Below are 14,436 nucleotides of genomic sequence, written 5' to 3' on the forward strand. Positions count from 1 at the left end.
ACAGGCCTCAAACCACATGCCAAAAGGCAATTGTCCCTTCTGCTTGTATAAAGCACATTCCAGACTGATTTAGTTGTTCAACAAATGGTATTCAGTTCTAACCTAGAAAACAATTGGGGTTTTGTTGTGTAGTTTCCAGATTTTACTTCTTGAGGTTAAAAAAACCTGAAAACCAGCAGAACAGGGGTCAAAAGGAATCCTGCACAGACATGTTTCTGTGTCCTGCTGACTGGACTAACAGGCTCTCATACCCACAGAAAAATGACATTGCAAGTCAAACACCACCAGTCCTAATTCATGAACTCTTGAAGGCTGTGGGGGTGATCACAAAGTGGAAATTAGTTCATGTTGATGTTATTTATGGAGGTATAATCTCCATACAATAAGACATTAGAATGTATAATTTAATAAATGAAAAACTTAATTATATAACTACCACCGCAAAGAAAATTCAATCCATAAGGTTCCCTGTGCCCCTTTGTAGCCAGTCCTCTCCCCTACACCCTAGCTCCTGGCAATCACTAATCTGATTTCTGTTTCCATCATTTTGCCTTTTCTAGAATGTCAGATAAATTGAATCATGGAGAATTTAATCATTTGCTTCTTTCATTCAGCAAGATGCTTTTGAGATTTATCCATGATGCTTATATCAGCTTCATCCTTTCTCTTTGATGAACAGTATTCCATTCATGACTATACCATGATTTGTTTATCAGTTCACCAATTATGAGACATCTGGGTTATTTCTAGCTTTTGGTGATCATGAGTAAAGCAGCTATAACAATTGTCTTTAGAGCCCCTGCAGGGAGCATGCCCTGCCGACAAAAGTTTTTCAGTAGACATCCATCTTCCTTTCTCTTGGATAAGTACCTAGGAGTGTGATTCCTGGGTTGCATACCAAATGCACATTTAATGTTATAAGTCACTTTCAAACTCTATCCATAGTGGCTGTATCATTCCCAATACAATAGTTCCTATTGCTTTGAATCCTAATGAGCACTAGATGTTGGTGTGCTGGTGTTGATGTTGATTTGAGCCATTTTAATAATTCATGAACTTGTGATCTAGGCTGAGCCATAAAATTAAACATTCTGCTAGCTATGGGTACTGGGTTGAATAACTTTTTTTTTTTTTTTTAAAGCCACATTCACCTAGAACCTCAGTGAACCATACTTGGAACTATGCTCTTTGCATGTGAAATTAAGTTTCAATGAAGTCATACTGGATTCAAGTGGGCCTTACTTCTAATAGCTGCTGTCTTATAAAAAGTCTGTATCACAGACACACACAGAATAGAACACTGTGTGATGAGGGAAAGACTCCTGCCATGCCTCAGCAAGCCAAGCAGCACCAAAAAATGCACAGCAGCTGAAGAGGCAAGGAAGGAATTGACTTTAGAGCCCCTGCAGAGAGCATGCCCTGCTGACATTTTGATTTCAGATTTTTAGCCTTCAAAAACTGTGAAAGAACCCATTTCTGTTCACAAGTCACCCAGTTGTGATAATTTATTATAGTCTCAGAACTAATAAGCTATGCCTATAATTTATAGAATACAATAATACAGTCTATAGTTATATTTGACTTATATAAAGCTTTCGGAGAATAAAAGCACAATAATTGCATGAAATTAGTTCAAATAAGGACAAATGTATCATTAGAAGCCTAAATTGCTACTATGAATAAGAATTCTTGGGCAAAGTCTTTGAATATTCTATAATTCAACTTTTCACTCACTGGGTTGAACTTTTGCTGAGTCTAAAGCAGTGGACACCCACTGTTTACCATAAATTAAGATCAGTTCAGATCCAGAGTCCTGAGGGATATTACCTATTGTAGTTGAATATGTGAGACCACATTTTGCAGAATATTCTATAAAGGATTAAGGGAGACTTTCTTTCAGTTATTTAGTCCAACTTTAAATATTTTTTATTAAATTATAAAATAATTTGTTTGTTTTCCCTATAATGGAGCCTAGTTCTAAAAATGAAATATGCATGGTAGAGCCAGCCTTGATTATTTCATGGAGAACAGATTTTATTACGTTTTTAGCACAAAACTCTTTTAGCCCCTGAAGAAGAAAATTCACCTTCTAAACCCTTATTAGACTTGTTTAGGATCTTCAAAAGGCAAAAGGTCCTCCCCACCCTGACCTTGACCCCAAACCTGGGGGAGGGATTGATTCTGGCGTTACTCCTTAATTTAGAAACATATCACTAGCTCAGTTAGGAGTCTACCAATTCAGTGGTATAGAATAAAAGAATAGTCATAGTGACGGGCTATGGCTTACTCTTCCATAACTTGCCAAGCAATAGTTGCAACTGTATAAAAATGGAGACAACAGACAAAGTACAGACGTGTAAGCAGGAATTCCATCAATGGATACTTAATATTATTCCTCTGTACTATTTAAACCAGATTTTTTCCCATTAGCAACATGAATTATATTTCAAGCCTATTAGTTGATCATCAGATGTTGTTATATGGAATCTAGGAGGTAACTCTGACATTTTCTGAGCCTACATGAGTGCTTTTCTGTGTTGTGAATTGTGGTTAACAGCTGTGCCATGCCTGTTTCACAGGGGTAGCTGGTAAACACAATCATGACTCCCATAAAAGTTGCAGAGCAAGACAGATTGTCAGCTGAACAGAGTCCTACAATATTCAATGACCCACATAAAGGCCTGTCTTCACTATCCTCTCTGAAAAGCGTAAGTTGTTCTTTCAATGTTTTGAGAGAACGAAGAATTTGTCTCTTTGAGGAAGGCAAAGCTTATAAGATTAGACCACTTCGTTCCAAGTATGAGCAATTTCAAAGGACAGGGCTTTGGGGACTTGGAACAACCTGTTCAGCTTCATTGTCTTTGGGTCTGGCTAAACACAAAACCAGCCTGCCTTTAATCCCCATCCCACATGTTGAAAACTGTAAACTCAAAAACAATAAAAGGTTGTGGCAGAGTGCCCAAATGCCCTTCAGGATGGTATGACCTAATTTGCAGGTAGCTCTGGCTGGAGTTGGGAATGCCCCTCTATTAGAAGATAAGAAAGAACAGGCAATGACTAAAAGGTTCACTTCATGTAATTAAATATCAGCAGCAATGTCTGTGCCCTTTACAGCTCCAGCACACCAGACAGGGCCTGTGAGCTGTAGACAAGAGGCCAAAGCCACTGTTGTTAGTATGCTCCCACCTTTATCAGCTACTTAAATTAGATGGTGACAGTCAAACAGATACTACTGCCCATTACAGATGAATTAGAATTCTATCTAATTAGGATTGGGACTTGAGTAGATGAAAGATCCTTCCAGAGTAGCTTGATGTCATTGGTATAATTCATGGTAAATACAGCTGGGGTCAAATTAGCAAATTATGCACCTCCCCATGACCTCTCAGACCTAAAAATATCATTGATTACTGAAAAATTGAGTCACTGCAATCCAGGAAAAGAAATAGGGCCGCTGTATTATTATTTTGTTATTGTTTTGGCACTGGGGATTGAATCCAGGGGCACTGTAACACTGAGCTACATCCCTATCCCTTCTTATTTTGAGACAGGGTCTTGCTAAGCTGCCCACAGTGGCCTCTAACTTGCAATGCTCCTGGATCAACCTCCCAAATTGCTGGGATTACAGGTATGCATGGGCCACCATGCCTGGCTACTCCAAAGGCTGAGGCAGAAAGGTCACAAAATCAAGGCCATTCTAAGCAACTCAGCAAGACCCTGTCTCAAAAAATAAAAGGGGCTGGAGATTTAGTGGTAGAGGGACCCTGGGTTCAATCCCCAGAAGCACAACAAAAAATAAATAAAACGAAGGAAGGAAATGAAAAGAAAAAAAAAAAAAAAAGGCAGGGCACTAACGAACCAAAAACATCTAAGACTTATGGTAAGAGAAATCACAGGCCTGAAATTTGTAATTTTAATGCATATTGGTAGAGTCTGGAGCCTAGATGCAACCATCAGAGCAATTGTTCTGCCTCTCTCCCGGTGCTTGGCCTGGTTTAATTTGAGTGTTTTCAGGTGTTACTGCTAGATCTATCTCCACAGAACCCCCGAGATCTCAAATGCAAAAACCAGGGCATCAAACAATGGGCTGCAGTAATGACTACTAAATCCCTTGAGGTAAGACATCGCAACAACTGAAGGGGAAAAGAAATTGAAGAAAATTGCAATGTCGGAGATGTGATGTAGGCGCGGGGGCGGGGCTTGGGATGAGAGATCAAAGGAGAGAACAAAAGTAGCTTATAACAAAAAACAGCCTTTGAGGACACCAACCGCCGCGGTAGCGCTTTAACTTCTCTCAGCATCACTGACATAAGTGGTTGTCTAGAACAGGCACAGTGCGGAACGTTGTGTGTGTGAACAGGGACAGGCCCCGAGGGAGCGCCAAGTGACATGCGTTTTAGCCTCTCCACCCGGTGGGGCCTACCAGTTGGGTCCTTGCAGGCTTTCTGGTCCCCCGGCTTCCCTCCCTCTCCATCCTCCAAACCCAGGCAGAGCCCGCCCCCGCTCCCACTGATTGACAGGCGGCGCAGCTACTCCTAGGAGCCTGGCTTCGGTGCTGCAGCCCCGCAGAGGTGACAATCCCGCAGCAGCCAATGGGAGCCAAGAAGCTGGGCGGTCGGCGGCGCGGGTCAGGTGCTTTGCGCGGAGGCTGCTGGCAGGTGAGCCGCTGCGGGTTCAGGGGGCTCCCCCTCGTTCCTCCCGCCACCTCCCGGCTGTGACTCGGTCTACCAGAGGGAGCCTCCTCCAGGCCCTCGCTCCTATTGTCCCCAACCGATGCGGACAGACCGAATCGCTGTGAGGGTAAGAGTCGGGGGTGGACGGCCTGCCCCCCGGGAGCCCACACGGCTTTATGGGCCCCAGAGCTATCACCCCGCCTTGGTAGCGCGCACCCAGACAGCCCCCGAGGGAACGTTCGCCCGCCTCGGGGGAGGGAGGTCTGGGAACAGGGAACGTACCTTCCAATGCGAACCTTCTCGATTGCTAGCATGGAGCCCAGGTGGAGAAGATGAGGCGATGCAACCCCCTCCCCTTGCTGCCTACCTGCTCTATATATACCCACTCCTCCTTCACCTTCCTCTTCTGCCCTTCGATTGGTGCCCCTTCCCTCCAGGTTTCCAAGGTTGTTTGCGGGGGAAGGATTGAAGGGGAGGAGGAACCCACATCTAGAAATCCCAGGGCTTCGTGCAGCATTTATGCCGTAGAAAAGAAATATGTGATTTCTTTCATCCCCACCCCCATCTCTGTTTTTTGCTTTATGTCATCGATGTGATAATGTTGGTTCTTTCTTCTTACCAAACATCCCTAATCTCTAGACCACACTTATATTTGCTGACTGATTGCCCAAGGAAAGCAGTTGTCTCTTGTTTACCGCAATTATTGAATTTGTTAAAATAGATTAAAGCCAGGTGTTCCACATAGTCGACTCTTTTGTTTAGCCTTTATTTGGTTGATAGGAGCCTTCTTTGTGTTAGGAAGGTGGGGGAGAAAATTGGTGAAGAAGGGAGAGGGAGGAACATATCCTCAGCCAGATACGTTAGTCAATAAATTCGCATTTTCCAATGTGCACTTTCCTGTTGCGGCTATTTTTAGCTTTCTTCCAGAAACTGAAAAATTAATAGTTTTTAATTTTTGAGCCATTTTCTTGAGACCAATACCTAAAACAATTTCAGTTAAAGTAACGTAAAACCAGTTTTTGAAATGAAGTAGAATTATCGCCCTCAGCTAATAATATACATCATTTACAGATTGTACTTCTGAAGGCAAAGCAAACATGCCAAGCAGGTTTATTTACCTTTCTCTCTAAGATGTTAAGGCAAGACAGAATCTGTTTTCCGGATTTCAGAATGTCTTCACCATGCTCAAATTAGGAAGATATCAAAAGCTGAATTCAATAAATTTCTTAGCCAACCTTTGGTTAAGTCAGGTTTTGATGGGCTTATAAGTACCTTCCTGCAAGATGGACCCGAGAGGGAGAGAGCAAGATCCTTGATTGACTTAATGAGAAACAACAAAACATACACATGAAATTGTTTCTCCATACTGCCTCTTATTAGCTTTCCTAAATAGAATTAAAAGGTTATTATTGGTTTTGTAGTAATATATGCAAATTAAAAACAGCAATTGTATTCCAAAGAAATCTAATCCTGGGAAATACTTTTTCTGTACATATCACTGATAAGATTAACTGTTGATTAATTGTAACATTAGGAAGGTCAACATCTAATTTAAAAATTATGTTTCTATTTATACTTAGTTTAAAATCTAATCATTTAGTATAGAAGGCTGTATTATTAAAGGAGTACAGAATACATTTGACAAATATATTTGGAAGTCATAAATTTTATTTCACTTCAAGAAACCAAGCTCAAGTACTTTCCTCTGTAGTGATACCTCTATGATGAACCAAACGGTTTGTACTTCTGAAAGCAAAGCAAGCATGCCAAGCAGGTTTATTTACCTCTCTCTATGATATATCAAGGCAAGACAGGATCTATTTTTAAATTTTCAGAATGACTTCACCATGTTCAAATTAGGAAGATGTCAAAAGCTGAATTCAAGAGATTTCTTAGCTAACCTAAGTGTTGGCTTTGAAAAGTATGTTTGTGGAGGGGTGGGTGCTCATGCATGTGTTTAAATAGCACCATTATTGGCTTTACTAATATATATCCTTGTTGCTAAGTTCCATCCATGATGAATATATTCTTAGGTATTTGACTATGTAAAAATTCCTGGTCAGAAGTCTGGATAAAACTGAAAATGTTTCTGAAAAAATTATGTAAATGATATCATATTTAAAAATGCTATTGGGGGCTGGGACTGGGGCTCAGTGGCGGAACACTTGCCTAGCATGTGTGTGGCACTGGGTTCCATCCTTAGCACTGCATACAAAAATTAATAAAAAGGCTTGCTGTCCATCTACAACTACAAAAAAAAAATTCATTTTAAATGCTACTGGGAGTTAATTTCAATAATTCCTTTGAGAAAATCCTTAGAAAATAAAATGCAATTAAACTTCTTAGCTTTCTTAAACATGTGGATCCAGGTCTCTTGTTGAAGATGGAGTTCTGTCACACGTCATTCTTCCAGGCTCTGAGCTATGATGTAATTGGAATGATTAAGCAGTATCGTGGGTTGGAGTAAAGCATACAAAACAAATTGCTGCCATTAACTTCTTTATGTTTATTTTACAGATTACCTTACACTGAACTGATCCAGTACCATGAAAATGACTTCAAAGCTTCTCTCAGCGTCTTTTGCACTCACTGCACTAACTCTTTCAACTACATTTTCTCTCCAACCAGACCAGCAAAAGGTCTTGCTAGTTTCATTTGATGGATTCCGTTGGGATTACTTATTTAAAGTTCCAACACCCCATTTTCATTATATTATGAAATACGGTGTTCATGTGAAGCAAGTTACTAATATTTTTATTACAAAGACCTACCCTAACCATTATACTTTGGTCACTGGCCTCTTTGCAGAGAATCATGGGATTGTTGCAAATGACATGTTTGATCCTATTCTGAACAAATCTTTCTCCTTGGATCACATGAATATCTATGATCCCAAGTTTTGGGAAGAAGCAACACCAATATGGATCACAAATCAGAGGGCGGGACATGCTAGTGGTGCAGCCATGTGGCCTGGAGCAGATGTAAAGATCCATAAGAGCTTTCCGACTTACTACATGCCTTACAATGAGTCCGTCTCATTTGAAGAGAGAGTTGCCAAAATTATTGAATGGTTTACATCAAAAGAGCCCATAAATCTTGGTCTTCTCTATTGGGAAGACCCAGATGACATGGGCCACCATTTGGGACCTGACAGTCCACTCATGGGGCCTGTCATTTCAGATATTGACCACAAGTTAGGATATCTCATACAGATGCTTAAAAAGGCAAAGTTGTGGAATGTTGTGAACCTAATCATCACAAGTGATCATGGAATGACCCAGTGTTCTAAGGAAAGGGTAATAGAACTTGACCAGTATCTGGATAAAGATCAGTATACCCTGGTTGACCAATCTCCAGTAGCTGCCATCTTGCCAAAAGAAGGTAAGTCTGACCTGAAAGCTGACCTGAAGCTAGATCTGCATTTGCCCAGTGTGTAATGAACAAGTGTTTTCCATTTCTGTGTCTATAGTTGCCTGTGTGATAGTGTTCTGGGATTTAATCCTGAAAGCTGAAAAGATTAAATTTCTTAGAGATTTTTTTCCTTTTTCATAAAATATTGAAATGTATGTTCTCTGTATGTTTATAGCAGTAGGTTTTTTAACTATTTTGGAATCACAGTGATAAAGCCATTACCTCCCTTCTCGAACTGAGAAAGACATACACAACAACTGAATACAATTATCTTGATTTCATGGAAGCTCTAAAGCCTCCTCTAGACCTTTAAATAGGACCTGCTTAACAGTGCAATAAAGAGAAAGGCTTTTGTTACTCCTAAGACTCATTTTCCTTACATATAAGCAGGGTAAGTAATAACAATACCTTGAACTTTTTATGAACCTCTGCTGGATCCTTGTACCAAACCTGTCACTTCAGCATTGGCTTCATTTTAAGATAGCCGAAGACTTAATATCCTGAGGTCACAAAATGATTGACAGAATATGACTTGGCCCACTCTTCTGATATATTTGCTCACCTTATAAGTTGGTGTTAGGTATCAAAGCTGAGAACAGATTTTTAAAATCTGCAATATCTCACAAAATGTGGATTCTGTCCTTCACAGAGGAATTAAAAGAATCATGGAGCAGTAAATGTTAAAGTATGCACAGATGCCTACACACAAAGTTTCCAACGAATAACAAGTATTATCTTGATATTTAATTGATTTTTAGCCCACCAATTTTCTTTATATAACTGGATTCATGTTCCCTTGTTGGGGTGTGGGAGACAGGGACAAAGCCCCCAAGAAATGGATTTTAAAAACAAGCATTGAAGTCAGTGCCCAAGGTGTAGTTCATGTGCAGGTCTGGGAGGACTTCTGCAACACCTCCAGGGTATTGGGACCTTTCTGTTTCACAAGCTGCTGTTTTCCATCATCTTTTCCCAGCCCCACCCTCTATATACCATGTTTTCTTGTCTGAAGATTCTGTCTCTGCACTCCTATACATCAGAACCTAGCTCTTTGTTCTTGTTTAGGGACTGTTGTACCCTGGACATTTTCCTTAGTGTCACAAATAAATACACATGTGTGCATGCATGTGTATACTCATAGTTAAGACTTTAGAGATTTTTTGGTTCTAGGAAAAATCCTCACAGTTCTGTAAGGCGACTTTATTTACAACACAAGAGTAATTATTTCTATTTGTCCCTCAGTATTCTTTTCTCCAAGGTGGTGTGGTTCTATGTCTGGCTGAATTCCGTGATGTTCATCAAGGAGTCTGCTGCTTGAGGTTGGCTGTTCATGGCGATGAGAGCCCTGTTCTGAGTGCCTTTCCTCCTCTCTCTTTAGGTAAATTTAATGAAGTCTATGAAACACTGGCTCATGCTCATCCGAATCTTACTGTTTACAAAAAAGAGGAGATTCCAGAGAGATGGCACTACAAATACAACGATCGAATTCAACCAATCATAGCAGTGGCTGACGAAGGGTGGTATATTTTACAGAATAAGTCAGATGACTTTCTGTGTGAGTATGTTATAGTATTTCTTCCCATTCTGCATCGTTTTTTGCTAACATGGAGGCTGTGGATAATACAGCAGTTTACTTGCTGATATTTTTACTCTGTTACCTTAAATGTTGAAGGACCCATGTTGTATCAGTATTTAACTATCTAGATATGTTTTTAGATATTGGTCCTTGATATACACATAAGAAATGTACAGAACTGTGGGTGTAGCTCAGTGGTAGACTTTTTGCCTAGCATGCGTGAAGTCCTGGGTTTCATCCCCTGCATCCCCCCCCCCAAAAAAAAGAAAAAAATGTACACAACTTTAGGTAGACTTGGGTTCTTATCCTATCATGTTAATTCACTGAAAGAAAAGCAGTTGCATGACAATGTCATTTGTAGTGTATTTGTGACTCATTATAGCAGATGTATACTGGTACCTGGTTTCTGGTTCCTAAAAGCTGTACATACAGATAACAGAACTGTACCCCGATATTTAATGATATCAGGGAAACTGTTTCAAGAAGGTGTTTAAAAATAATTTCCTTGCCATGAGAATAATTTCCACCTTGGTATGTTCTTTTTGTGTACTGTGCAGGTAGTGTTTGTGTTAAAGAGGACTGCTATCTTTGAGATATGTATTTTACAGTTTACATAAATTTAAGAGCATTCTAAAAATTTTGGTGTTGTGAACTACATATACACTAGATTGGTCACCTTTATTTTTGACAGAACACTTCAGTACTATTTCTATTATATTATGTTAATTTATTCAACAAATAGTTAAATATTGGCTACTGTAGTCCTTGTCAACCAGAGTACCACAAGATAATTAAGCGCTAAAGTCCAAAAGCAGTGGTTATCAAATTGTGTTTTCTGGCCCTGCAGTATCAAAAGTACCTGAGAATGACAGAAATGCACATTCTTGGGCCCAATCCAGATTTACTAAACTAGAAACCATGAGGGTAGAGCTTAACAATGTGTGTGTTCACATGTCTCATCTACAAAGTTTGAGAACCACTGCCCTTAGTCATCTCTTATTAAATTATTGCCTACTACCTGGGCATACACTGTAATCCCAGATACTCGGGAGGCTGAGACAGGAGGATTGCAAGTTCAAGGCCAGCCTGGGCAACATAGCAAGACGCCCATCTCAAAAGAAAGGTATTACATATTATGTACTGAGTCAAGCATTTATGATAGGTACTACCACTACAAAACAAACTCTAAAGAGAAAGGTCATATACAAGTCATACTGGTTTAATTTTAAATCTTATTTTCTAATAAGAAGTGTGATATGAGAGAATTCTCTTTATCTTCATGACAGAGAATCTAGATACCAACTTCTCATAGAAACAAACATAGCAACCATTTGGTCAATTGCAGATTATATAATTTGTCTTGTATCCTGATATGCTAGGCCTACATGCCTTTAAAAGGCAGCTTTTATCATGCAGTTTTCATCCTTCAATTTTCTATCACTTGATACAAATGTCAGAAGATCCTAAAGGTTTTACTGTATTTGTAACCACACTAAAGCACTCAATGTTAAATTGGATCCAGATCCAAGCCACCATAGTCAAGATTTTTTCCACTCTACTTACAAGTCCTGACCTATTTTTTAGTAGTGAATTGTAGCTTTAGCTAAAGATTAGATTTCTGTGGCATCTTTTGTTTTTCTTTATGTATTGTTTTTCCTTTTTACTGGTAATTATGAGTTTATTGTTTTCATAATCAAGTCTAAGAACACCCTTATCTTTATAATAAAAATTAGACATAGTAGGCACCCAATAAATATTTGCTGAATATTAGTTTGCCAGCCACAAAAAAGAAAGAAATTCACGTCTCCCTGACTTGGTTTGGCTTTGCCTATGTCTTGCCTCTGCTGCTTAAGGTAGTACTGGACTGTGAAAAACATTTGTGATCATTTGACCTTTCATTTCCCGAAGTAAATTATGGGGTTGACAACAGCAGAGATTGTAAAAGATTATTTTATTTTTAAAGTCAAATTAGATCAAATTTGCATTTTAAGTTCAGAACTTGACCATACAACAGTTATTTCCATTTTAATGCCATCTGGTTGGCTAACTTATTCATGCATTTTCTCTTTACAGTAGGCAACCATGGTTATGATAATGCATTAGCAGAAATGCATCCAATATTTTTAGCCCACGGTCCTGCCTTCAGAAAGAATTTCACAAAAGAAGCCATGAACTCCACAGATCTGTACCCACTGCTGTGCCATCTCCTCAATATCACCGCTATGCCACACAATGGATCATTCAGGAATGTCCAGGATCTGCTCAATTCAGCATCTCCAAAAGCAATTCCTTATACACAGAGTACCACACTCCTCTTTGGTAATGACCAACTAGGAGAATATGAGCAAGAGGAGTCATACCCTTATTTCATAGGGGTATCTCTTGGCAGCATGATAGTGATTGTATTTTTTGTAATTTTCTTTAAACATTTAATTCATAGTCAAGTACCTGCCTTACAAGATATGCAGGCTGAAATTGCTCAACCATTATTACAAGCTTAATGCTTCTTTGAAATGGAATTGCATATCGAAGTGGAGATTGCATAATTATGTCATTGTTTAAAAGTTTCAAATTCTAGGAAACCAGTTTCAGACATCTGCAAAGGCCATCAAGCAGTTAATACATGTTTATGCACAGTCACGTAGACATGCACACACACAAACCAAGATACTTACACCTGCAAAGGAGTAAAGATATGAGAGTACTTCTCCATTGTCCTCTTAGGGGTAGATGAGATCTGGCTTTATTTGGACTTGGCACATATAATGTAAATATTTAGCAACTTTGCACTATTTAAAGTACCTTGTACATTGCACTTTAAATTACTCTCCTAGTGGGTACTTTTCTTTGAAATGCACTTTACAGACAATTATGTCTTATAACTTGATTGACAATGACAACTTTTTCACCCATATGGCAGAATACATGCATTTCATGTTCAAAGTGAGATAAATTTCTAGTAATTCCTGAATAATGTAGAAATCTATAAATCTATCTTCTTAAATTGGGAAAACAAGAAGAAAGTTGAAAACTTGAAAATTAAATGTAACAAACTTTGTACCTTGAATTTTGGAGAGATACATTCCCAACAGCAGGTTGCATCTGTGGGCGTTTCTTGTTATGTTTCTTTCCAAAGGACATAGGTTTTGATTCTTTTTTTTTTTTCCATACAGATTCAAATACTGACATGCATTCTAAACATAATTGTTTCTGTCATAAATTATTGCTAGTTCCTGATTAGTCACAGTACTCTGACTTTATAATAACGAAAACACCATGAATATAGGTTTCTTTTCTATATAATCCAGCAGTGGCCTGAAGAGCAGAGATCAGGTACCATCTCTGCAGTGTTTTCTCTTGTCTGTAATTATTTGCTTTTTGGAAAACTAAATCACTATTAATCACATTAAAGATAAAATAAAACAGTGTGTGTGTTTGTGTGTTTGTTTTGGTAGCACATAGTAACATTACAAACATCTTTAGATTTGATCCATTGAAGATCCAGAGTTGCAAAAGAATACAAACCATATTAGATAAAATATAGGCCACTGGATCCCTGAAAAGAGCTGTGTGGAGTCTGGCAAAAGAATTAGGACCACATGTGGGCTGTTCTCACTGTATCCAGCACTGTGGCAAAGGTTACCTAATGGCACCAACTAGTGAAATAACTAGTGGTAACATTGAAACACAGGGGCTGAGATTTATTTAATCCAGTTTCAAGAAATATTTGAATACCCACCATGTGCCTGAAATAAAAGATGAAACCATAAATAGACTCTACTTCTCAGAATTTATTACCTGCCTGGTCATCTCACCCCTCTCATTCCAACAACCTAAAGCTGTGTTTTAGATCACTAGTTAAGCTAGGGATAGGCACAATATTACATATAACTTCTTAAATAAATGAAAATACCCAGAAAATAAAAGTTTTCCTGAAAAAAAAATTAGCAAAATAGACATATGGCCTATAGATATTACTGTGGCTTTATTTTATACCAGTTGGCTAATAAGCAGATGTCATAACCAATTCAAAAAGAAAGGACAAACTGAATATGAAGTGGAAAAAACAAGTGACATAGTTAAAAAGTATAACTGAATTTCAGTGCTTCCTAAAATTAGATGAATGATTTTCAAGTGAAAATGCCAATAAAGAATATTGGCACCTAGTTGGTTTTTTGTTTTGTTTTCATTAAAAACTACTTAATAGGATAGAATGGAATAACTGGACATAGCCAATATAGGGGGGAAAGGTTACATAACAAATTCCAGAAGTCTGGATTCTGGCTTGGGCTTCCCAGAATGTGTGAGCACTCGTTTGGCTTGCAGCTATGAACGTACCTGCATTATTGAGGGGTCAGTATAGTGACTTGAAGATGAAACTGGAACACTTTAAAGCATTACTATTCAAATGCTGTCTGTATATTTAAACTCTTTAAGTTTATTTTATAATATGCTATCACCTTAGAAGAAAGTATATTCTGTAACATTGATGAGAGCATTAAAATTGTGATGTGAAGATTATTGAATGGTTTATTTGTAGACACCTGTTTTCCTGGCAAACATCAGCAGGAGAGTTTACCTGAAGAAAAATCAATTTTAAACTTTTCTGGGAATGTCTTGTCACTCCTTACCCTTGGATAGCTTTTTAAAATTTTACCTGAAGGTCTGCATGATCAAATCAGCAAATGGCAACACAATTTAGACTTGGCTAAGCCTTCTAATTGTAAATAGAAATTTTTAAAATTGATTTAATTTTTTAAATACACGACAGTGGAATGC

General features: G+C 38.6%; 1 protein-coding gene across 2 annotated transcripts; it reads left to right on the forward strand.

Annotated features, from left to right (window-relative positions):
- Window positions 1–4,599: 4,599 nt before the first annotated feature.
- On the forward strand, window positions 4,600–13,076 carry Enpp5 (ectonucleotide pyrophosphatase/phosphodiesterase family member 5). Of its 2 annotated transcripts, none has more exons than XM_071613341.1 (4): window positions 4,600–4,658; window positions 7,191–8,054; window positions 9,460–9,636; window positions 11,731–13,076. In XM_071613341.1, the coding sequence occupies exons 2-4, from the start codon at window positions 7,220–7,222 to the stop codon at window positions 12,156–12,158; spliced, it is 1,440 nt and encodes a 479-aa protein (XP_071469442.1). In that variant the 5' UTR covers window positions 4,600–4,658; window positions 7,191–7,219; the 3' UTR covers window positions 12,159–13,076. The 2 variants fall into 2 exon arrangements, with proteins under 2 accessions (XP_071469442.1, XP_027806306.2); XM_027950505.3 differs by having other exon boundaries at window positions 4,627–4,800.
- The last annotated feature ends 1,360 nt before the right edge of the window (window positions 13,077–14,436 follow it).

Source organism: Marmota flaviventris, chromosome 6, assembly GCF_047511675.1.
Source record: "Marmota flaviventris isolate mMarFla1 chromosome 6, mMarFla1.hap1, whole genome shotgun sequence".
NCBI lineage: Eukaryota > Metazoa > Chordata > Mammalia > Rodentia > Sciuridae > Marmota > Marmota flaviventris.

Coding starts and splice junctions, on each gene's coding strand:
- Enpp5 (XM_071613341.1), top strand. CDS start 7,220: ATGAAAATGACTTCAAAGCTTCTCTCAGCGTCTTTTGCACTCACTGCA. Junction 8,055..9,459: donor TGCCATCTTGCCAAAAGAAG/GTAAGTCTGACC, acceptor CTCTCTCTTTAG/GTAAATTTAATGAAGTCTAT. Junction 9,637..11,730: donor TAAGTCAGATGACTTTCTGT/GTGAGTATGTTA, acceptor TTCTCTTTACAG/TAGGCAACCATGGTTATGAT.